Source organism: Capricornis sumatraensis, chromosome 22 (assembly GCF_032405125.1).
Source record: "Capricornis sumatraensis isolate serow.1 chromosome 22, serow.2, whole genome shotgun sequence".
Taxonomy (NCBI): domain Eukaryota; kingdom Metazoa; phylum Chordata; class Mammalia; order Artiodactyla; family Bovidae; genus Capricornis; species Capricornis sumatraensis.
In genome coordinates this window covers 34,036,878-34,062,525 of record NC_091090.1, presented here as the reverse complement: position 1 = coordinate 34,062,525, position 25,648 = coordinate 34,036,878, and the positions used below count along the sequence as shown (strand labels likewise).

Sequence of the window (25,648 nt, the reverse complement as noted above, 5' to 3'; positions counted from 1 at the left end):
AATCCCAGGGCTGATCTCCTTCAGAATGGACTGGTTGGATCTCCTTGCAGTCCAAGGGACTCTCAAGAGTCTTCTCCAACACCACAGTTCAAAAGCATCAATTCTTTGGCACTCAGCTTTCTTCACAGTCCAGCTCTCACATCCATGCATGACCATTGGAAAAACCATAGCCTTGACTAGATGGCCCTTTGTTGGCAAAGTAATATCTCTGCTTTTGAATATGCTATCTAGGTTGGTCATAACTTTCCCTCCAAGGAGTAAGTGTCTTTTAATTTCATGGCTGCAATCAGCATCTGCAGTGATTTTTGAGCCCAGAAGAATAAAGTCTGACACTCTTTCCACTGTTTCCCCATCTATTTCCCATGAAGTGATGGGACCAGACGCCATGATCTTCATTTTCTGAATGTGGAGCTTTAAGCCAACTTTTTCACTCTACACTTTCACTTTCATCAAGAGGCCTTTTAGTTCCTCTTCACTTTCTGCCATAAGGGTGGTGTCATCTGCATATCTGAGGTTATTGATATTTCTCTCGGCAATTGATTCCAGCTTGTGCTTCTTCCAGCCCAGCGTTTCTCATGATGTACTCTGCATATAAGTTAAATAAGCAGGGTGACAACATACAGCCTTGACGTACTCCTTTCGTATTTGGAAACCGTCTGTTGTTCCACGTCCAGTTCTAACTGTTGCTTCCTGATCTGCATATAGGTTTCTCAAGCGGCAGGACAGGCGGTCTGGTATTCCCATCTCTTTCAGAATCTTCCACAGTTTATTGTGATCCACACAGTCAAAGGCTTTGGCATAGTCAATAAAGCAGAAATAGATGCTTTTCTGGAACTCTTGCTTTTTTTGATGATCCAGCACTACCTGGTAAACACTTAACACATCTAGAAAACATAACAAGAAGTTAAATTAGCTCTCTTATCAAAAGAATGTCCCAATAAATTAGTAAGAATTGAGACATACATCATAGCTCCAACCCCACCCCCCCACTTTCCTCCTCTGTCACTGCTAAATTTTTACCTCATTTACACCCACTCAGACTCTTGTTTTCCAAGATTCAGTCTGAGCCTGTGAGCTTCATTTCATACTCTCAGAGAATTATCCTCAATATTTATGTTTAACTTCCCTTTCCATGGATCTTATCTAAACTTGTATTTCCATTCCTAACTTCTTTCCATTAAAATCTCTTAATATCTTTTGGAAATGTTTTTCTAAGTGGATGTCTCATTGGCATCTAAAATACGGAATATACAAAGTAATAGGAAACTCAAATTTCTTTATTTCCCCTTTTATCCAATAAATCAACAAAAGTGAGAACTTAAGAATAAATATAAATAATGCATGGTCCTTAACCTCATGGGTCTCCAATCAATAAACATAGAAAATAATAGAAGATTATATTTGTTTTATCCACAGATGTTATGTGTTAGGAGCCTAGAACTCAAAGTCAAGTTAATGAATTCTTTCTCAGAAGTATTAGAATTCTTAGTCACTCCAGTTACACCCTGTAAGCTGGTCTCACCACCAATCTGCTGTTCATTCACACTTTCTCAACTCTTTACTCTCCCTTTATGCCTTTCTTGATCTTTCTTATCCTTTATTGTTCACGTTAAGCCCCACCACCTGTAGGAAATATTTGCACACAATATTACTACACACACATTCTCCCCCTATCTCAGAACTATTAAGCTATTCAGTGTCTCTACCATACAGTCTGTTCAGTACTTCAGCTTTCAACATTTATCAAACATTTTCAGTGTGTGTCATGTGAAGCAGGTTTTGTTATTTAAATGTTCCGTTTCCATGTGTGTTTTGTGTCATTTCTTTCCAACTCTTTCGCAAACTCCTTGGAAACTCAAACACTATTTTTTAACTTCCTTATATCTGTACATCAGAATACAGAAAATCCAGGCATATCCCATATTAACTAGATCAGCATCCCCATAGGCAGAAGGCCAAGGAATCTATTTCTAACAAAGTTCTCACATGTCAGGCAGTGAGCCCAGTCTGAATTCAGACTTTCTTAGAAATCACTGCCATATAACTTCTAGCCCAATGCTTTGCCGTGTTAAGGTCTTAATAAAGTATATGTTTGTGCAACAATCAGTAGTCAGCTTGGTGAAATATTTAGTAGAAGGACCTGAAAGATTGATATTTGCCTTTCACTAGGACTTCACTTCTGAATTAGTTTATTCAGTTTTTCAGTTCAGATGCCAAACAGACCATTCCCAAGTGCTGCTAAGACTTGAGGAACTGATATCTAATGATAAGATTCACAAAAGATTGATAAGCAGGTCTTGGTGCAGTTTATTATGCTTTACTGGTAATCTAATAGGTCTCAATATCTAGGACATGGACTGAGCCATTAAACTCGGAAGGCAGAGAGAATTGTTGAGACAAAAGGAAACAGATTTATCTAAGATTTTGAGAGAAGAGGCTCATTACACTGAAATTGTTAACCACAGCCTTTAAGGAAAGTTGCCTGATTTTTATTATTTAAGAGATGTCTTGGTAATCCTAGTTCAATGTTCTGAATAATTATAACATTCTAAGCCTGTGTTTTCCCCACACTTTGAGGACAGTTGCCTCTTTATGTCCTATTATGGTCCATCCTAGAGAGGAACAATATATTTATCTCTACGAACAGTATTTATCTGGCCATTCTGCTCAGAAGCTTTCCCTGGCTCCCCAGTGCCTAAAAGATAAACTCTGAATTCATGAGCTTGACATTTGAAGCTTCCTTCAACGGAACCTTTGTCTCTGTAATTTATTTATGCAAACCTACTGACATTTTGCCTTCCCACTTGTGTTCCTACCATTAACCCGTTGTTCAAGGTGTTCCTTGCCTGTAATTTCCTGTTTCTCTCTCTCCCAACATCCTAGTCAAATTCTATTCATTCATCAGAAGTTAGTTTTTTAATTAAGCTTTTCCTGACCATTGAAAGCTTTTCCTGACCATTGAAACCTACTGTGCTCTTTTCCATCCCCAACTTATTGAGCACTTCAGTCATTATTCTCTTTTTTGATGGTTATTTTTCTTTATGAGTAATGTATAATTTAATTGCATGTGACAAAGTAACATTTATTATATGGAACAACAGAGTGGTTCCAAATAGGAAAAGGAGTACATCAAGGCTGTATATTGTCACCCTGCTTATTTAACTTATATGCAGAGTACATCATGAGAAACGCTAGACTGGAAGAAACAACAGCTGGAATCAAGATTGCCGGGAGAAACATCAATAACCTCAGATATGCAGATGACACCACCCTTATGGCAGAAAGTGAAGAGGAGCTAAAAAGCCTCTTGATGAAAGTGAAAGAGGAGAGTGAAAAAGTTGGCTTAAAGCTCCACATTCAGAAAACGAAGATCATGGCATCCGGTCCCATCACTTCATGGGAAATAGATGGGGTAAGAGTGGAAACAGTGTCAGACTTTATTTTTTGGGGCTCCAAAATCACTGCAGATAGTGACTGCAGCTATGAAATTAAAAGACTCTTACTCCTTGGAAGAAAAGTTATGACCAACCTAGATAGTATATTCAAAAGCAGAGACATTACTTTGCCGACTAAGGTCTGTCTAGTCAAGGCTATGGTTTTTCCAGTAGTCATGTATGGATGTGAAAGTTGGACTGTGAAGAAGGCTGAGTGCCGAAGAATTGATGCTTTTGAACTGTGGTGTTGGAGAAGACTCTTGAGAGTCCCTTGGACTGCAAGGAGATCCAACCAGTCCATTCTGAAGGAGATCAGCCCTGGGATTTCTTTGGAAGGAATGATGCTGAAGCTGAAACTCCAGTACTTTGGCCACCTCATGCGAAGAGTTGACTCATTGGAAAAGACTTTGATGCTGGGAGGGGTTGGGGGCAGGGGGTAAAAGGGACAACAGAGTATGAGATGGCTGGATGGCATCACTGACTCGATGAACGTGAATCTGAGTGAACTTCGGGAGTTGGTGATGGACAGGGAGGCCTGATGTGCTGCGATTCATGGTGTCGCAAAGAGTCGGACACGACTGAGTGACTGAACTGAACTATATTTATACTGTCTTATATTTAATGTCTGTAATTTAAGTTATCTTATTTTTAAAATTAAATTTTAAGCTGCTTTTAGGTGGAAATTATGTAACAGTTTTAAGTCCACTAAACAGGTATTTCAGTGCTTTTAAATGCCCAGCCAATTTTTGTATAACGGAGAATGACTGTTTCTATGATGTGATGTTTTGTCTTCCTGAACAGTAATAGTAATCTTTTTAATACCTCAGGAGAGTTCTTAAAACTAAAAAAGGCTCTTCACAGAGCAGAAGTGGGATTCTGATAATACAGTTTATTTCAAGATGGCAACTGATTCAAAGAAAGCTGCAGCTCAGAACCTTCAGGAGGATGAAGGACTTCTGATAGTGAAGATGGAAGAGGAAGATTTTGTCTGGAGGCAGGGTGCTTGCTTACAGAGGAGTGATCCCCTCAGGCAGGAGCTCTGCCGGCGGCTGTTCCGGCAGTTCTGCTACCAGGATTCTCCCGGGCCCCGAGACGCACTGAGCCAGCTCCGGGAGCTCTGCTGTCAGTGGCTGAAGCCAGAAACCCAGACCAAGGAGCAGATCTTGGAGCTGCTAATTCTGGAACAGTTCCTGGCTATCTTGCCAGGGGATTTGCAGGCTTGGGTGCGTGAACATTACCCAGAGAGTGGAGAGGAAGCAGTGACCCTACTGGAAGATTTAGAGAGAGGCACTGATGAAGCTCTACTCCAGGTACAAAGGGGTTGGGGGATCTAAGACCTCCAGGATGGATGGAGTCCCACATAGGGAGAAAAGGACCTGAGATTGAATATCTAGTGAGCTTTGTGAAAAAGAAGTGAAAGTGAAGTCGCTCAGCTGTGTCCAACTCTTTGCAACCCCATGAACTGTAGCCTGTCAGGTTCCTCTGTCCGTGGGGTTTTCCAGGCAAGGGTACTGGAGTGGGTTGCCATTTCCTTTCTCCAGGGGATCTTTCCAACACAGGGATTGAACCCGGGTCTTCTGCATTGCAGGCAGACCCTTTCCCATCTGAGGCAGCAGGCTCCCAAAGTGAGCTTTGTAGGAACTCTTATTTAGTTCAGTGTGTATTTATGTCTCCTTCCCTCTCTGCTAGGTACTATGCTACCTTTTACAATTGAGGCAGACTTAATTCTTCCTTCCCCAGTTTTGTATAACTCTGGAAGATTCTCTTTGGTTTGGGAAGATGTTTAATTCCAACTGGGATTCTCTCATAAGCCCAAATGAACTTTGTTTTTCTCAGATTCCAGTCTGTGGACATGGACAAGAACCATTCAGGAGAAAAGTGGCACCTCCTGGGCCAGCGCTTAGTGTCCAGTTCCAGCCAGTGGACACCACGGCCCTTCCTGGTTCTTCAGAACCCCAGCTCCTACTGGACTGTGGTAAGGAGCAATACTCTATGTGGTGCATGTCCCTAAAGTGCTGGGACAGTGAACCTCCCTTCTCAGACTATTCTTAGTAACTGTAGATGGTCCTTTCCTTTATTACTTAATAAGAAATAGAGAACTCTTTTCCTTTTGTGTCATTGGCCGTCCAAAATAAGAGAGAGAGAACTTTGGTTTTTTATCCAGAATGTCTCCTTTTTCATTTGTTCTTTTAGAATATTTCTAAAACATGAGATGTTTTCATCTTATGAGCTAATTAAAGGAAAGAAAATGAATGGGTTGAGAAACTGTCAGAGAATGAAAAAAGAAGCAAAGTGAAAGAAACACATGCATAGAAATAAAACATGTTAATAGGGAAGCAGATATAATGATAGGAGAAAAGAGACAAATATGTGATAATACACTCAGAAATAAAATATAATTCACAGATACATAGAACAAGATCCATTTTATTGCCTTTTTATTTTACTTTTGGTTTCACAAAGCCCTCATGCTTTTATAGAAAGTTGGCCATACTTGTGCTGACTACCTCCATAGAATCCTCTTTGCTGTTCTAAAACTCATTGTTTAAAAGGTTCAAGGACTCAGTATCACTTTAGGTGTATATGGTCCCAAAAATAAACCCAAGAATAAATTACAGTACTTTTTAAGATTACCCAATTTCTGCTTTCGAGTTTGTTCTGGAAACATCTCCATCCATCTCATCTAAAGCTGTAAATTTTCCCATCCTAAGACCAGTACTGCCTAGCCCCTTCTCCTATCCTAGCTTATTCTAGACAAAGGAAACCCTATAAAAAGAGGGGTAGCTTGAATTCCAGTTTAATATAGTTTAATATAGAGTCATGAGCACAGTATAGATTGATGAGCTAGAAGGTAGGATTTGTGAGGACTAGATCATAAATGAGTCTGAAGAGCTCAGATGTGTTGCAGAGCAAATTAGGATTTCTAAGTAGGGTGTAAGAATGACAAGCTTTAATGACGATTAGTCTGGTGAGGGTATTTAGGATGACTAGGAAGAATAGGTCTGAGTGAAACAACAGGAGGCTATTACAGTTATCTGAACAGGAAGTGGTGAGGTTCTGGAGTAACAAATGTAAAGAAAGGGAGGTATATACGGGACATTTAGCAGAAATGAAAGAATTTGATTATCCATGAAAGATGAAGAAATGGAAAGATGGATTGGATAATAGATGGATGGAGGTTTTGCCCACCACATACACATACCTCAGAGTCTTTATAATTTTACTTTTCTCTCTGCGTCTATGTCCTCATATACTTGCTTTAAAACAGTGCCTCCCTTTCACCCTCTAACAATAGAAATATAGACCTAAAGTTCCCCAAGATCCTTCTCAGTCACACTTCATAGTTCTCTCTTCTTTGTTCCCCCCACCTCCATCCTTGCTGGTGATGATCCTCTTCCTAGTCTTTTCTATTGTTGTCTGCTCATCTCACATGTCTGTTTCCTCTCTCTGCCAACTACTGCATACATATGCTTTTGCCAATTATTCTTTCTCTTCTATCCTCATCCATCACTCCTCTCACTTGAAAGGTCATGTTTTTAGAGTAACCAAATAATGGCTACTATGTAACTATGATTATTTGGCTACTATGATTATTGTACTATTATTATTGAGGGTTCTTGAGGCCATTTGACCACCGTCTTCTGCAGTTGGTTGGCTTTGCAGATAAAGTCGCTATTCCTTTCCCCAACACCTCATTGCTCTATGGACTGACCTGTGTGGGATGGGAAGTAGGAGCTTGGACTTGATCACAAACTTTAGCGATGCCAATCAGGGCTTTGCTGCTAGAGGCCAGCAGGCAGGTTGCACAATTTTAGGGTAAGGCCCTCACAGCTGCAGGCACCACTTGTTCTGAGAATCTTCCCCTTCAAAATCCCCTGAAGCGGCACCAAACGCTTGCAGCAAGGAATCCACACACTTCTAGGAACTGAAGAACTTGACCATCCAGTAGTGTGAGTCGCCCTCAGTGGACAACAGGGAACACCCTCCCCCACATAGTTGGGGTTTTCCTCCACCAGGCCAGCCAATTTGTTTTGCCTTTGACTGAGATACCCTGTTGGAGAGGGCACTTGTTGGACTCTACCCGACTTGAAACCAGTTTGTTTCCTTCTACTCTGTTCATTCTTGTTGGAATGTGTGCTTTTAGTGTTGGGATTTGTTTGTGCTTTTGGTGCTTTGTTGTTCTTGAACTTTTAAATATGGGAAATACTCCATCTGTCCCTAAGGAAAGCCTTTTGGGGGGTTATCTTAAATAAGTGGGCAAAATATAGCTGTAAGCCTATGACTAAGAAAGAGATGATATTCTATTATAACAATGTGTGGCTCCAACATATATTAGGATCAGAAAAGTGATGACACCTGAAAGGCTCACTCAGTTTCTATACAGTCTTGCAATTGGAATTGTTTTGTGCAAGGGCAAGGGGAAAGGGTGAGATTCCCTATGCACAGCATTTATGCTATTACATCAAGAGGAAAAGAAGTCAGATGACTGCCAGCCTACAGTGCAACAGTCTGAAAGGAAACCCAAGAGAAAATCTGTTGTATGAAAGGGAGCAGGAGAAAATGAGAGTGAGGGCATGTTATGTCACACCTTAAATCCCACTCTGGCCAATATGGCTCCCCTTCCTGACCAGGTAACTGTTCAGATTGCTCCCATGCCGCGGACCTACTCACTCCTTTCGCATCTTCATATTTTCCCTACTTATGGGAAATGATTAGAAGTTTCTATGTTAATCCCTGGGGCACAGGCACTTAGTTTCATATCACCATCTAAGGCCCTACAGGGCACTCAGTTTGAACCGGGAGCCACTTTCAAAACGGGGCAATGTCTCTTGAGCGGATATTCCATAGGAGGCTTTAAGGCAAAAGGCCAACCGGATGTCTATGGATGCACAATCCATTCTCAACTTCAGATTTAACTGGAAAAACCATAACCCCCTTTCCTGAGGGGACCCACACTGCCTGACAACTTTTCACTTCTGTCTTTGCCATTCACCGTCACTCTCAGGTGGACATTCACACCCTTATGAATTTGATGGTGACTGAGATTAAAAGGAGGATGGTCACTGACAAAGCTAGAGAAGAAGCATGCCACCTTCATCTAGTGGACCTAGATGGAACTGCAGAAGCAAATCAGGCAGTTCCTACCAGTGAGCCTCACTAGGATCCTAAAAACGGAGACATGCTACATCTAGAGCATTACAGAAAGTGCATCTTAGCAGGTAGCTAAGAAAAGAGCTTAAACAAAACTCTGGAGATACCAAAAAACTCAGTGAGGATCCCATTAGAGTTTCTAGAAAGAATTTATCAAGCTTATGGGCACTGCATTGATGGAGACCCTAAGGCCCCTGAGAATATGATGGTAAACACGACCTTCATTGCGCAAAGTGCATCAGATATAAGAAGAATGTTACAAAAGTTAGATGCTGCATTTGGAATGAACCCTTCTCAGTTAGCAGATGTGGCTTTTAAAGTTTTCAATAACAGGGAACAACGACAGAGAAAAAAAGATGCAAAACAGCTGGCAGGGGCCCTGGATTCCTGAAAGGAAAGTAACTAGAAGAGAGGTAAGCCGCAAATGTGGAGAAGGCAATGGCAACCCACTCCAGTACTCTTGTCTGGAAAATCCCATGGGCGGAGGAGCCTGGTAGGCTGCAGTCCATGGGGTCGCGAAGAGTCGGGCACGACTAAGCGACTTCACTTTCACTTTTCACTTTCATGCATTGGAGAAGGAAATGGCAACCCACTCCAGTGTTCTTGCCTGGAGAATCCCAGGGACGGGGGAGCCTGGTGGGCTGCCGTCTATGGGGTCACACAAAGTCGGACACGACTGAAGCGACTTAGCAGTTAGCATGATTATTGTAACTATCTTGGGTGTATGTCAAAGTTTTACCTTCTTTTAGTTCAGCAAACAGGTATTTTTCTCTTTATTTTTTCATCTTTTTTTTAGATAACAAGAGTGAAAACCGTGAATCCATGCCAAAGCTGGACATGTATGAGAAAATAGAATCACAGAAAATTATATCAGGAAGAATTTCAGAATTTGTGTCAGAAGGATCTGCTGAGCCTCAAGACATCTGTAAATCTGCAGGCAAGATAAAGAGGCAGCAGGAAAAAGACTCAGGGGAGTCTCGGAAATCATCATCTACTCAGGATGCAGCTTTCAGTAAAATCCTCACCCACAAAAATATACCTACAGGTGAAATAATAAGCCATGATGGCTGTGAGAGAAACTTAAATCTGAACTCAAATGAATTTACACACCAGAAATCTTATAAACACAGTACCTGTGACCAAAGTTTCAAATGGAATTCAGATTTTATTAAGCATCAGAGAATTTATGCTGGAGAAAAAATTCACCCATATGGGAAATCTCTCAAGAACCCAAACCTTATTAAACATGCAGCAGTTTTCACTGGCGAGAAGACCCATCAGTGTAATGAATGTGGAAAAGCTTTCAGACACAGCTCAAAGCTTATTAGGCATCAGAGAATCCACACTGGAGAGAGACCCTATGAATGCAATGAGTGTGGAAAAGGCTTTGGGGGGAGCTCAGATCTTATTAGACACCAGAGGATTCACACTGGGGAGAGACCCTTTGAATGCAAAGAATGTGGGAGAGCATTCAGCCTGAACTCACATCTTATCCTGCATCAGAGAATTCACACCAGGGAGAAACCCTATGAATGTAGTGAATGTGGGAAAACCTTCAGAGTGAGCTCACACCTTATTCGACACTTGAGAATCCACACTGGAGAGAAACCCTATGAATGCAGTGAGTGTGGAAGAGCCTTCAGTCAGAGCTCACACCTTAGTCAACATCAGAGAATTCACAAGAGGGAAAACCTATTCATGTAAAGAACTTACATTCATAAGAAAATAGAACAGGAAAAATATTGAATAAATAATAAATATCGGTTGAGATGAATTACTAAAAAACCAGTATCTCTTTATTTTCTCTCTCATTTTTGGTTTGCTGTTCTGCATATAATCTTTACTGCCATGTGTCTACTTGCTAAAGTCAAACCAGAAGGGCAAAATGTGGAGGAAGCTAATAAATGAGTCAGGTTTCCCTGGTGGCTCAGTGATAAAGAATCTTTCTGCCAGTGCAGGAGATACAGGTTTAATCTCTGGGTGAGGAAGATCCCCTGGAGAAGGAAATGGCAACCCATTCCAGTATTCTTACCTGGGAAATCCCATGGACAGAGGAGTGTGGTGGGCTAGTGTACATGGGGTGGCAAAAGGGTCAAACACAACTTAGAGACAAAACAAAAATAAGTTAGTCTATGGCAATGAAAATAGAAAAAGAGAACTCTTGGGAAATAACCAGAATTACAGTGTGGGGGAAAGAAGGTAAAGAGAGCCTGATCATTATCATTAACTCTATTTAATGATTCTCATAAGAAGAGGTAGGCCAAGCATCAAAATGGAATAGTTTGAGCAAGGTACTGCAGAACAGTGCTTTTAAAGTATTCCTTTGAAAAATGAAGATACAACAAAACTAAATTAGTCATGTCAAAAACGAGGAGGTATGCAATGGTGGCATTCTAGTATGTAAGCCAAACTCTATGTCCAGTGGTCATGCCAGGAAGTACACAACCAGAAGAGCACTTAAAGCAAGAGGCCATAATCCTGAGATTGAAGGAAGACAGGGAGGGAGTAGAAGCAAATTAGGCAAGAGCTGGGGTTAGAGGTAAGGAAAGGTGTTCAAATTGAACTAAACTTTCGAATTTGGAGGACATACACAGTAGTATAACCAGGACTTTACTGTCATGCTGTGCGGGTTTGAGGCACCTTCCTGGGGTGGGAGTATAGTGTTCTGGGGAGCTCTCTTGGCAGAAATAGGGTTCTCTGGCTACTAATAACTGTGGAAGAGGACTGAGGAAGTTAGTACTGCAAAACTAGGTCCTGAAACTATTTCATTGCTGCTGGCTACTCTCTCCAGAAAAGCCCAGGAGGAGAGTATAGAAAGGGTTGGTATCTGAGAAAAGAGTGGAGAGGAATCTGCAACAAGTTGGAGCTCTACCAATGATTTCAGGGTATAAAGGTAAATCCTGCTTTACTTATTTTACCTGTTTGATGAGGTACCTTTTCGCTAATGTGAGAAATAAAAACATTTAAGGTCTAAATATTAAATTTCATGTTTTTATATGAAAACTAACTAGAAACAGAACCTTTATGCTAGAAATATGATAATCTAATGAACAAAATTTTCCATGAAGAGGCTTTATAAGAATAGCAATTGTGTTTCAATGACCTTCAACTATAGGATCTAGATAACCCAGTTTTTGTTTTGAGGTAATGTTGAACTCGTAATTTCTTTTTACAAGCACTAGGATGATGTATCCTATCACATGACTGTACATGTGGCTCTATTTTCCATTTTATTTCCCATTTTATAGTTGAGAAAACTGAGCTGTAAAATAGCGGACACAGGAATACATAGTAAACAGTGGAAGCAGGATATAAACATATATATTATTCCAGAGCCCTAGTTCTTAACCTTGACTATGTCAGTGACAATATGACTATGGATATAAAATCAGAAAATACAGTACTGAGGGATTACCTGGCTGTCTAGTGGTTAGGACTGGGTGCTTTCACTTGGGGCAACCGCACTCAGTCACTGGTCAGGGAACTATGATCCCACAAGTCTTGCCACACAGCAACACAACTTCAAAGCTGGGGGGAAGGGCTTTCTATATTATCCTTTTAGAAGACTAATTGGTGATACATTCCAAAATCATGGTGGCAGTGGGGACCTGGTAGGCTGGGCTGACTTTGCCCTGGAGGCCCCAGGAAACACCACCAAGAGCATCTTCCTACAGAGGCCAGGCAGCTGTAGCCACTGTTCCCAGGGTTAGCAGGCTTCTGGTGGGCTTGCCAGGCCTAGGCCTGGAAAGGGGTAAGAGCCTGTTTCCCAAGGTTTAACTTCCCTCAGGGCTGCTATAAGATGCTATGAGATGAGGCCAGCAGCTGTAAGTAGGGGCTGAAACTTCGAATACACAGCCGCTTTCCCACCCACCACCCTAAAATCACACACACATACACACACACACACATGCACGCACACACGCGTGCAGAGACCCCTGGGAGAAAGAGGAAAGACGACCCTCCTCCTTCGCTTCTGTCCTCCTTTCCCTCCAGCAGCGGCTATAGGAAGCTCTGTCTGTCTTCCAGAGATGTTGGCAGAGGCACCTTGTCAGTGGGGAGTGTGTATTCACACACAAGCATGCAGACCTGTCTGTTTATGTTGCTAGCAAACATCTGGACATAATTTGATCACTTACTGATCATGAGCAGAAATCTTATCTGTAGATTTATTTGTAGTGGAGAACATCAACATGCTTGGTTTGGTATTTTTAATCTCATCACTTGTGGCCAAGCTTCACATTGTTTCCATATTACAAGTTGTAGTGTCTGTCTTACCTAGTTTATGCTTTTTGTCACATGTGACAATTCACCAGAATTGTCAGTTTTCCTTTTGAATTTACATTTTAATGGTTCACTGAATTAACATTTTAGTGGTTCATTCGGTGGTTTTCAAGATGACTAATCTTTCACCTCAGCTAAAGATTTCAATAGGCATTTCTCTAAATTAATAATGATGTATTTCACCTTAGAAATGGCACCAGGGCTTCACTGGTGGTCCTGTGGTTAAGAATCCACCTTGCAATGCAAGGGACACCAGTTCAATCCCTGGTCTGGGAAGTTCCCTCATGGCACGGAACAACTAAGCCTGTGCCCCACAACTACCAATCCTACATGCTACAGCTACTGAAGCCTGTATGCCCTAGAGCCTGTGCAAAAAGAGAAGCCACATTGGCTGCACTCTTCTCTATTAAATATCAAAGGGAATAGAAAAGTCTCCAACAGTGAAAGAAGAGGGCAACACTCGGGGCCATGAATATAGGCAACATAGGAGGAAATGCAACAACCAGGAGGTAGCTGCTAGTCAGAACTTTTGGCATTTCTGTTACCTGGAGGCACCTTGATGCTGTGAGACTCTGAACCAGCTCTGGGAACTTTGCCATCAGTGAATGATGCCACACCTGGGAACAGACCCTGGAGCTGTTAGTGCTGGAGCAGTTCTTAATCAGCCTGCCCCAGGAGCACCAGGCCTGGATGTCAGAGCATCAGCCAAAGGATGACAAGGAGCCAGTGATCATGTTGGAGGATTTGTAGAAAGAACTTGATGAAACAGGACCGCAAATGTGATTAAATAGGGGAACATTGGGGAATGAACATCCTAGCCAGAGAGAGAAGCATCCATACTACCATGGAAGCAGGTTGCAGAACTCAAGTTTCTACTCACCCTGACTAAATATGATAGTCACTGTGTTTTTACTTCCTCTTGAGGATGGAATAAGACTGTGCTCACTCTTTCTTTATTCTGTGCCCTGGGAATTGTTCTCTAAGATATCTTTCAAAGGTATTAACTCTAGTTCATTCATTAAGTCTATCACAATCCTACCATATCTTGTTTCCAGGCTGTAACCAGAACCTGTGAATTCCAGGTGAAATTTTTTCCACATTTATCACCCATTTCTTTGAGGCCTGCTCCACAATTGCCTCCCTTGTAAGGTTCCTCACTGTCTGCTAGATATGTGGTACTAGCTTCAAAGCTGACTTATGCAGTCACACAGTGCCTTACAGCTCAGAAATGTCCTGCTTTCAGAAAGTCATGAGCTTGGTTTAATGCCCTGTTGTCACAGTTTTGAAATTCTGAACTTTATCTTTTAACTTGTGTTTTGTAAGTGAAGTAAAATAGGACAACAGAGCATGTGCCTGAGCAGAGGATTTGCCCCCATTCACGTGTAGCATTTGTCATCCCCCATGAGCACAGAATTCCAGTGGACCCATAATTTGTGGGAGTTCAGCAAGACTCAAAGTGAGTATGAAGGAGAGAAGAACAGACTACTCTGAAATGTGCCACTTTGGAATATGAATTATTTTGAGTTGAAATCTATCAACCCAGAAGACTCAGGAAATACTTTTACCTCCTCCTTAACTACGTGAAAGAATTTAGATAGGGAGCATGTGCTAAAAAAAAAAAAAAAAAAAAAGAGTTATTATCAGAGATAACTTTTTAAATCTGAAAGACCTATCTATATATGGCACGGCAAACACCTAGTTACCAAACATCTGCTCTTCTTATCCTGTGAATTACCCTCCTGCCCTTTGAAGCCCAGACCCCTATTCCATTCATTAAGTCAGGATGGCATATAAGCCCCTCTTATTTTCAGGGCTCCTATACATACAAATTTTGATTTGTTTTTCTCCTGAGAATGGTATATGTCAATTATAAGACCAACCAAAGAACCTAGAAATGTAGAAAGAAAAAATTTCCCCCAACACCTGTTTCCTACTCCATTTACCAACTGAAAAAGCCTGCAGAGTGGAAGCATTCTGTACAAGTTACAGCCCATCAGCTGTTGGATTTTTCCAGAAGATTCTGTTCTCTCCCTGGGTTCCTAATTTTCTTAAAGAAACCTTTTGGGGTGTCTGCCAAAGAAGTTTTGAAGCCCTCATTCTCTGTGGCACTCGCAACAATTAAACTTTATTGTGCAACAGATGAATTGCCACTCTGTTTAAGACAAAGGTGCAGGAATAACAAAAATGAGTCTCACTTTTTTCTGGTAGTTGCAAGGAGTTCACTCACTCACTGCCTAGAATAAAATAATAAGGATTCTTGCCTAAAGGTAAGAAACTGAATTACCAAATGGTTTTTATTGTAATTCTTATGAAAACAGCAAGTTACTATGTGTTGCATTGTAACATTGCAGTCAGTGTAATATTTCCTAATTCATCACAGAGTTAGGTAGTAAGGTAGGCATGAACAAGGAGGGTTGCCCTTGCTGAAAAGGATACAAGCTAGTATCAATGTAGAGACCTCTAAACCTCTTCCCAGACACACCCAGGAGAGCTCCAAATATGCTACAAAATAACCACAGATTTTTTCAACTCTAGATACATGTGCCCTAGGTATACAGTGGATACAAACTAACCACAGGGACTTCCCCTGAGGGACTTCCCCTGAGTAACTTACTCAGTTAGGCGCCCATTCAGTTCAGTTCAGTTCAGTTGCTCAGTCGTGTCCGACTGCAACCCCATGAATCCCAGCACACCAGGCCTCCCTGTCCATCACCAACTCCCGGAGTTTACCCAAACTCACGCCCGTCCAGTCGGTAATGCCATCCAGCCATCTCATCCTCTGTCATCCCCTTCTCCTCTCACCCTCAATCCTTCGCAGCATCAAGGTCTTTTCCAATGAGTTAACTCTTCACATCAGGTGGCCAAAATATTGGAGTTTCAGCTCAAACATCAGTCCTTCCAATGAACTCCCAGGACTGATCTCCTTTAGAATGGACTGGTTGGATCTTCTTGCAGTCCAAGGGACTCTCAAAAGTCTTCTCCAACACCACAGTTCAAAAGCATCAATTCTTTGGCATTCAGCTTCAGCATTCAGCATTCAGCTGTGACAGTCCAACTCTCACATCCATACATGACTACTGGAAAAACCATAGCCTTGACTAGACAGACCTTTGTTGGCAAAGTAATGTCTCTGCTTTTGAATGTGCTATCTAGGCTGGTCATAACTTTCCTTTTTCATTCTCTTCTTTCACCTTCATCAAGAGGCTTTTTAGTTCCTCTTCACTTTCTGCCATAAGGGTGGTGTCATCTGCATATCTGAGGTTATTGATATTTCTCCCGGCAATCTTGATTCCACCTTGTGCTTCTAGCCCAGCATTTCTCATGATGTACTCTGCATAGAAGTTAAATAAGCAGGGTGACAATATACAGCCTATTAATGGTTCATAAATATTCTACACATATATACATCTGATTATAACAGACTGAATTATGGGAACAGATAAAACAGATGTGCTGTTATATAACTTGCAAATGTCAATTGACCTTGAGCATATGCCTATTTGCATTCCTTTTCATTGATTGGTGGCAGGTATAAGCCCTATTTTGCACAGGGCAAAAAAAGAGAGACAGGAAGCCAAGGAATATGCACTTCCCTAATGGCACAGATGGTAAAGAATCTACCTGCAGTGCAGATTCCTGAATTAGATCCTTGAGTCTGGGAGATCTCCTGGAGAAGGGAGGGGCAACTCACTCCATTATTCTTGCCTGGAGAATTCCACAGACAGAGGAGCCTGGCAGGTACAGTCCATGGGGTCGTAAAGAGTCGGACATGACTGAACAGCTAATACATAAGGAGTATGTGGAGGCGACCTGCTCCTGTGTTTTGAGAGTCTGTGTCTAATAAAACATCTATCTGCTTGAGCTGAACTGAGCTGTAACTTGCCTGTTGCTTTGAACTATTTAGTCTGTCCACGAAAAAAAATAAACCAACCTGACAACAGTACTCCTGCGAACTACTAGTATCTCTCATTTGTAGAGGAAATGGGTTTATTAAAGTTTAGCCAATAATCCGGACAACTCAGGATTCCAGTACAACTTGCCCAACTCCATATCAGAAGTTTCTAAGCACTCGCTAGTCCGTGTCCCCAGCTGGACTCTAAGCTTCTTAGACCAAGAACAATCTCCTTCCTGTACTTTCGCTGTACTCCTGGCGCCTATTATAGTACTGAACAGCTCCTAACCAACATTACATTGCATACAGCTGAAAGAAGCCTGTAACAATTTCATTTTTAAATATCACACATTAAGCCTGAAAACTGTCATTTTAACTTGAGCAGCGGTGGTCTCTGGCTTTGCAGCCCTCACTGTGGCCACGGCGTAGGGAGCCCAGGACAGGTCTGGGTTACGCATGCGTGGTGCGCATCCTGTCCCTGGCTGTGCAAACTTGGGCAAATCACTTTGCTCTTTGCTTGTTTCCGGGTTGTAAATTGAACGAACAACACCGTACTCATCAATGATCCTTAATCCTTTTCCTTTCCTTTCCTCTCCCTGCGGGTCAAGACTGAGCGATTGTGCTGATGGCAATGTTGCGGACACATTCTGGTTGAGCGATGTGTCTGCCTGGTAAATATATTCAAGTTGATGGAGGTCGGGACGGAGTGGCGGATGCTGTCCAGAGAGGTAGGCTGGCAGGGAGGACGCGAGTACTCGGGTCAGTGAATAGGAACGGAGAAGTGGTGGTCGGAGGGGAAGCACGCCTGGGAATGTCCCTGCCTGCCGCCCCGAACAGGACAGGGCCTAGGAACTCAAAGCCTCGGAGCTGGCATTCAGATCCTCTTTTTAAGAGGAGGAGAGTTATGAATCAAAACGCCACAGACATAGGTGTCCCCATGTGCAGACTTCGCGGGGGGTCTCGGCCACACTACACGGCTCGGACCTTTCCTCCGAAGCCGCCGGAAGCGGGGGCGCACGGCCGGGCAGGGTTCACGGACGCACTTCCGCTGGCGGCAGGTCTGAGGCTGGATCGGTAAGTGCGGCCGCCTCCCTTGGGCCGGGATAAGACTGGCGGGAAGACAGCCAGACGTCGCGGCGGGACCCCCAGGTCGGTCGGGCGCGGGTCGGGGGAGTCACTGCCTTGCTCTGCCGGCGCTGGAAGTGCCGGCGGAGACTCCACAGGAGCCCGCCCCGCTGCCGGCCAGCGCTCCAGAAAGTTTCTGAGACTCGGACTCCTGGGTCACTGATGTTAATCCGAGGAGTTCTATGAGGGCCATCCGTTTGTCCAACTCGGCCGCCTACTCCCGGAAGCCTTTTATGGTCAGCCTTGTGGCTTAAAGGATACACAGACAGTCAATACTTTCCGAGGCTGGGGCACCGTGATGTGCCAGTGCGGTAAACGGGAAAGGGGTTTGTAGTCTGGATGGTTAACTTACTATATTGTCTTATTCGCTCGAAGATTTAAACTAGTAGAAGACAACACGTGTAAGTGGACTCCATATTCTTTATCTTGGGTTATTCCTGAAACAGTCTTTCTCCTGCGGCTGGTAAAGTGGAGGTGTTTACCAAAGCTGCCCAGTGAGTAAAAGATGCTAGGTCCGGAGAAGGCACTAGAGGGCCTCCTTGCGTGGTCCTCTGTTCTGTGTCCGGAACCCTAGAAGTGTCATGCCTGGAGCCAGCGGCTGGGTGACCAAGTCACAGTGGTTAACTGCAGCACTCTAAACTGAGGTCTTACTAAGTGCCAGGCACTGAATTTACTTTATTCTTAAAAAGACGCTGTATAATAAGATCTGCTGTTTAGTTAATCGCATTGTAACATTTTTCTGGTTTTGGAATTGTGCTGTGGTTATATAAGATGTATGTTAATATTACGGGAAGCTGAGTGAAGGTTATAGGGACTGTTGTGTACCTTTTTAAAAAAAATTTTTAGTAAGTTTAACATTATTTCAAAATAAAACATTGTTTAAAAGCCTCTAGGTAGCAAGTAAAAAAAAAAAAAAAAGCCTCTAGGTATTTTTACAGAGGGGAAAAGTTTGGAGATGTTGCTGCTGCTGCTAAGTCACTTTGGTCGTGTCCGACTCTGTGTGACCCCATAGATGGCAGCCCGCCAGGCTCCAAGCTACTACGTATTAGAAAACATGACAGTATTCAAGCCGAGGTCTTTTGGAATCCAAAGCCTAGGCTCTTAATCACTGCCCATCATGCTAATCAATTGTTAGTCCACATTTCCCTAAATCCATCAGTTCAGTTCAGTCGCTCAGTGGTATCCGACTCCTTGCGACCTCATGAATCACAGCTCGCCAGGCCTCCCTGTCCATCACCAACTCCCAGAGTTCACCCAGACTCAGGTCCATCGAGTCAGTGATGCCATCCAGACATCTCATCCTCTGTCGTCCCCTTCTCCTGCCCCCAATCCCTCCCACCATCAGAGTCTTTTCCAATGAGGCAACTCTTTGCATGAGGTTGCCAAAGTACTGGAATTTCAGCTTTAGCATCATTCCTTCCAAAGAAATCCCAGGGCTGATCTCCTTCAGAATGGACTGGTTGCAGTCCAAGGGACTCTCAAGAGTCTTCTCCAACACCACAGTTCAAAAGCATCAATTCTTCGGCACTCAGCTTTCTTCACAGTCCAACTCTCACATCCATACATGACCACTGGAAAAACCATAGCCTTGACTAGACGGACCTCTGTTGGCAAAGTAATGTCTCTGCTTTTGAATATACTATCTAGGTTGGTTATAACTTTTCTTCCGAGGAGTAAGTGTCTTTTAATTTCATGGCTGCAATCAGCATCTGCAGTGATTTTGGAGCCCCCAAAAATAAAGTCTGACACTGTTTCCACTGTTTCCCCATCTATTTCCCATGAAGTGATGGGACCGGATGCCATGATCTTAGTTTTCTGAATGTTGAACTTTAAACCAACTTTTTCACTCTCCACTTTCACTTTCATCAAGAGGCTTTTTAGTTCCTCTTCACTTTCTGCCATAAGGGTGGTGTCATCTGCATATCTGAGGTTATTGATATTTCTCCCGGCAATCTTGATTCCAGCTTGTGCTTCTTCCAGCCCAGCGTTTCTCATGATGTGCTCTGCAGATAAGTTAAATAAGCAGGGTGACAATATACAGCCTTGACATACTCCTTTTCCTATTTGGAGCCAGTCTGTTGTTCCATGTCCAGTTCTAACTGTTGTTTCCCGACCTGCATATAGGTTTCTCAAGAGGCAGGTCAGGTGGTCTGGTATTGCCATCTCATTCAGAATTTTCCACAGTTTATTGTGATCCACACAGTCAAAGGCTTTGGCGTAGTCAATAAAGCAGAAATAGATGTTTTTCTGGAACTCTCTTGCTTTTTCCATGATCCAGCGGATGTTGGCAATTTGATCTCTGGTTCCTCTGTCTTTTCTAAAACCTGCTTGAACATCTGGAAGTTCACGGTTCACGTATTGCTGAAGCCTGGCTTGGAGAATTTTGAGCATTACTTTACTAGTGTGTGAGATGAGTGCAATTGTTCAGTGGTTTGAGCATTCTTTGGCATTGCTAAACCCATAGGCCCTGCTTAAGTCTCCTATTACATGGAAAACTGAAAGCATTTATACCCACACAGCCTGCTACCTACACTAACATAATTTTAGTATTCAACTGTCTTCCGTAAGCGTGACTTCACTATTCTATTTCTTTATCAACATAACTTTACTTGCCCTAAAAGATAAAAGTTACTGATAATTATGTGTTTTAACACCTTGGCCCTCAATCCATTTTTGTGAATATCAAACATTTCAACTTTCAATAGATAGGATTTAGACTTTTCAAAACCTTCAAGTGAAAATCTTCACCTGTACTACTGTTTCACTAAACTTGCCCAATTCTTATCCTGCCTTGAAAGATCTGCCCCCCAAACCTCATAAATATTCTGACTTTGCCTTCTCCCCTAGGAGGCACTAGCAAGACTATCAAAGTGCTCTCCATCTCTCATAAGAATCAACTTAGCTTGGCCATATCAACTAATTGTTTGGCTGTTATTTGGAGGAATAAGGCATCCAACAGTATTCCCAGTATTGTCAAAAATGTTGTCTCTTGACAAACATTCCTTCTTCTATTTAGAAAAAGGTATGAATTACCTTAAACTTCTATTTTTTACATTTTCTTTATTGAATTCTCTTTAATTTAGGGTTGAGCTTCCTTTTTCTTCTAGAACAGAAAGATTGAACTTAGTGTGTGAACTCAAATGTTGAATCAGCCTTCCTATCTTTTTAACTGTGGTTTCTGTAACCCTAGGAGTGTGCCCTAAAGGATAACACTTGGAGCAGCAATCCTCCTCTTGGCCCATTGGAGCAAGAATGGCCACTGTTTTCCTTCTAGAGGTTCCTAAAGAGTCAATAAGGGCTCTTTGAAGTAACTAATAAAAAAGGGCATGCTGGGAATAAGAAATCTGGCCCAAAAGAGAGCAGCCAAAACAACCAGGAGTTATTCCACAACCACTTCCCATAGTTCTGCTACCAAGAGACTCCATGGCCCTTTGCAGTCTTGTGCCAGCTCTGGGTATTCTACTGTGAGCCGTGTAAGGCCTGAGATACCCACCAAGGAGCAGACGTTGGACTTGGAGGTGCTGGCACAGCTCAACCATACTGCCTGAGGAACTGCAGGACTGGATACAGAAGCAATCCAGAGAGTGGGGAAGAGGCAGTGGCTATTATGGAAGATCTGGAGAGGAAGTTAAATTAATCAGGCCAGCAGATAGGAAAGGGCCCTATGCTCAGTGGAGACAGAGTTGGGAAGTGGGCATCCAAGCTGGTCCTTTGTGGGATCTCTGGGGATCATTTACTTGTGGGCCCTTCAGTTGCCTAAATGAGTTTGCTTATCCTCAGGTTTCAACCCACGCTTGGACACAGGAAGTACTTTCTGAGACATCAGTACCTCTGGATCCAGCTAAGAAAGCAGCATATCTACAGCCTCACACCATGGAAATCCAGCTTCAGGACCCTCAGCACCAACAGGATTGTGGTTAGTGTTGACACGTAGGTCATATAGCTCCCCTGAAGACCTTAGAATCGTTCATTATTCAGCAGCTGTATATTAAGTACCTGTTATATTCCAGGCACTGTGCAAGGCATTGGGTATAATAAACAGAGTGGACATGATCTGTTTTCATGGAGCTTACAACAGTCTGATGACAGAGGCATTAAACAAATAACCACACAAATAAATATGCTGTGATAGATTGTATATGGGGAGAGAGATATGTCAGAGGCCTCTTAAAGAAAATAACGCACTGCTGCTGCTGCTGCTGCTAAGTTACTTCAGTCATGTCCGACTCTGTGCGACCCCATAGACGGCAACCCAAAAGGCTCCGCCATCCCTGGGATTCTCCAGGCAAGAATACTGGAGTGGGTTGCCATTTCCTTCTCCAATGCATGAAAGTGAAAAGTGAAAGTGAAGGTGCTCAGTCGTGTCCCACTCTTTGAGAACCTGTGGACTGCAGCCTACCAGGCTCCTCTGCCCATGGGATTTTCCAGGCAAGAGTACTGGAGTGGGTTGCCATTGCCTTCTCCAAATAACATGCTAACTAATCCTGGAAGTAGAATAGGAATCAACCAAGTGAATAGTAGAGGTGGAAAGCATTGTAGGCCAGAAGGGCAAAACCAAATGGGAAGGAAATTGGTGGGTTTGAAAGATGGCCAGTGTGACTGTCTCCAAGCTGTCTTTTCCTCCATTTAGTGTCTTTTGTCACACAAAGCAAACCACTTTTCCCTGCATTATTTCTACATGGTTATAAATTCTGCCCTTTACTCTGGGCCCTAAAAATGTGATTACTGCAGGGAGAACATGGCTTGAATGGGATAATCTCTCACTTTTTTTTCAGAAACTATTGATCATTGAAGAAGTGGCCGCATCTCTCACCCTGAAAGAGTGGGGGTTGTTGGGACTCTACTCAGAGGAACTTCTGTAGGAAAGACAGGCAAAGGAATTATGTGATCATGCTTTCCTTGGATGAGGTTAGATGGGAGGCTAGGGTCTGCTAAAGAACCTTCTCTGTGTTAGTGCTGTTTTCTTGAGAATTTCAGTCTCAAATAACCCACAGAGTGTACTTTCAGATTTGACAGATTCCCAGTGTTCTTTGTAAGAAGAGTAGTAATGTCTCTGGGAGCTAAAGCAATTTCTGTCTCTTTTATCCTGTGTGTCTAAAGTCTAATCTCCTTGTTCTGCATGTTTGGACATGTGATACTTCTCTTTGGCTGATCTCTCATGTTTTAATATTCCTAGAGGTCTTCCCATTATTCCTTAGAACACTCTGCACAAAGTTGTTTCATGCTTCCATCTTGTTACCTGCCACTGCTGGCTTCCTGTCTTGTTACGTTACTCCCACAGTTTCTGCTCTTTCATCCCTCTCTACCCAACTTGTGGTCTCCCTGATGAACCCACTCTTATCTGAGATCTTCTATTGTTTACAGTGATTATTCATTGGATCCCTCTTCATCCTCCCTGATTTTTCTCCACTCTTTTCTTGAATCACTCCCTCCCCGTCCAGTGGCTGCTAATCTTCTCTTCCTTTGCCATCTCCCAATTTCCTCTTCAAATGTTGTAAAGTCATTTTGTTAGTATATTGAAGCTGTGTATGTCTAATAAATGTTTCATTTTATTTCCTATATATTTCAGTGACATTTGAATACTGTGTTTTTTACTTCAGGTGATGTGATAAGAATAAAGAAAGAAGAACTGGATGAAAAGCAGGAACTTACTGTAGATATGGAATCCCAAGAAAAGTTAACAGACCAAATCAATGGAGAGGCTTTTGAATGTGGAGAAACCCAAGATCATAAAGGATGGATGGAAAGATATCAGAGAAACACTTCAAATGAGAAGAGATACAAGTGTGATGAATGTGGGAAAAGATTCACTCTAAAGTCAAGTCTCATTAGACATAAAAGAATCCACCCTGGAGAGAGATCCTATTCATGTAATGTATGTGGCAAAACTTTCATTCAGAGCTCAGAGCTTACTGACCATCAGAGAATACATAGCCAGTTAAAACCACATCAGTGTGATGAGTGTGAGAAAGGCTTTTATTACAGGGCACATCTTGTTCAGCATCAAAGGATCCACTCTGGAGAAAAACCTTTCCAATGTAGTGAGTGTGGGAAAGCTTTTCATTATAGCGCAGGCCTTATTCGACACCAGAGGACCCACACAGAAGAGAAACCATACCAGTGTAATTACTGTGGGAAAGCTTTTCATTACAACTCGGGCCTTATTCGACACCAGAGGACCCACACAGGAGAGAAACCTTACCAGTGCAACGACTGTGGGAAAGCTTTCTGTCTGAGCTCACACCTGATACAACATCAGAGAGTTCATACTGGAGAGAAGCCATACCAGTGTAGTGAGTGTGGGAAAAGCTTCAGCCAGAGCTCAGGCCTCTTCCATCACCAGAGAAGCCACAGTGGGGAGAAACCATATGAATGTGATGAGTGTGGAAAGGCTTTCAGCCATAGTTCAGCTCTTGTTGGACACCAGAGAATGCACAGTGGAGAGAGGCCCTATGAGTGTGATGTGTGTGGGAAGGCTTTCGGCTATAGCTCACATCTTCTGGGACACCGAAGAATCCACACCGGAGAGAAGCCATATGAATGCCATGTGTGTGGAAAAGCTTTCCGGCAGAGCTCACACCTCATCGTACATCAGCAAATCCACACTGAAGAGAAGCCCTGGTAATGTCCAGAGTTATGTAGAATTTTCCATCTATGCTCATTCCTGTGGGACATCAAAAAAGCACAGCTAGATGTAGGGAACTCTGTGATCAGTATTGCAATTTCAGCAGTCACTAGGAAATACTTATAGAAGCTGAGATAGACAAGCACCTGACAGTTTACCAAACAAAACACTGATGTTCTGCCACTGAGCACATCATGTGATGAACTAGGACATTGGAAGGGTTCATTTCATTATTCTGAAACTTTTCTTCTCTGAAGCAAGTGGCTCCAGCAATCTAAATGTTCTGTTAGACATATAACGAGATTTTAGAGATTACTACTGTTTCTTTTCTCCTTCCGTTTCCATTCTTCCCTCTTTTTTTTTTTTTTTTGGCTAAAGTATGAATTTAGAATTAACATCTGATCTACACTTTAAAAAAAAACTATGAGTTTTTGGTTAGCTTGATAAAATATATTAGCCTATGAATTATATACACTAAAAATATTGTGTACTACAAAAGCCATTGGAATAATATTCCAATAATAATATTGGAATGAACTATGACTTGCATGGGTAGGATAGGTTAGGGGTGGTGGAGCAAGATTTATCTTGCAATTTCCCAGTGACCTTTTGCATCTTAAATCAGAGAGAGCAAACAGGCCAATGGGTTCTATTTAGCCTGTGCATGCATTTTTCTCACAAATTATGATTATCTTTTGGTAATATAAAATTATTGCCATTACTTAAAGAGATTTTACATAAAATCTGACTTTCCAGATTCTCTTACAAAAATGCATGATGTGGCAACACCAGGCACCACATTCCCATGTGGGAACAATTGACTAAAGCTGACTATTATCTAGCGAGACATGGTCCCCACTGCCACACAGCTTCCTACTGTCTTATATACCTCCCTTCATTCATTTTGCCTGTGTGACCCCTACCACTGCCTTAAGGATTTCTCAAGGAGGCTTCAAGGCTCTAGGTCCCTTACCACCAAAACAGCTTCACTTTAATTAGTTTTATATATTGGCCTCCCAAATAAGATGTCTCTGAAGATTTTCTGCTAACAACAGTTTGAAGATTTAGATTAAATAATAAATTTTAAAATGTAACTTGAGCACCTGAAGGTAGAGGAAAGCCACTTTAAAATTTTCTTTA

General features: G+C 42.4%; 3 protein-coding genes across 3 annotated transcripts in view; 2 read left to right on the top strand and 1 right to left on the bottom strand.

Annotated features, from left to right (window-relative positions):
* The window catches only part of LOC138069278 (zinc finger protein 184-like), a 1,142,341-nt gene that overhangs the window by 583,371 nt on the left and 533,322 nt on the right, over nt 1–25,648 (bottom strand). The window lies entirely within an intron of this gene.
* Nucleotides 4,334–10,289, top strand: ZNF165 (zinc finger protein 165). Its single transcript, XM_068960541.1, has 3 exons — nt 4,334–4,744; nt 5,271–5,409; nt 9,382–10,289. The coding sequence occupies exons 1-3, from the start codon at nt 4,334–4,336 to the stop codon at nt 10,287–10,289; spliced, it is 1,458 nt and encodes a 485-aa protein (XP_068816642.1).
* On the top strand, nt 23,615–24,557 carry LOC138069309 (zinc finger protein ZFP2-like). Its single transcript, XM_068960562.1, has one exon. The coding sequence runs from the start codon at nt 23,624–23,626 to the stop codon at nt 24,506–24,508; it is 885 nt and encodes a 294-aa protein (XP_068816663.1). The 5' UTR covers nt 23,615–23,623; the 3' UTR covers nt 24,509–24,557.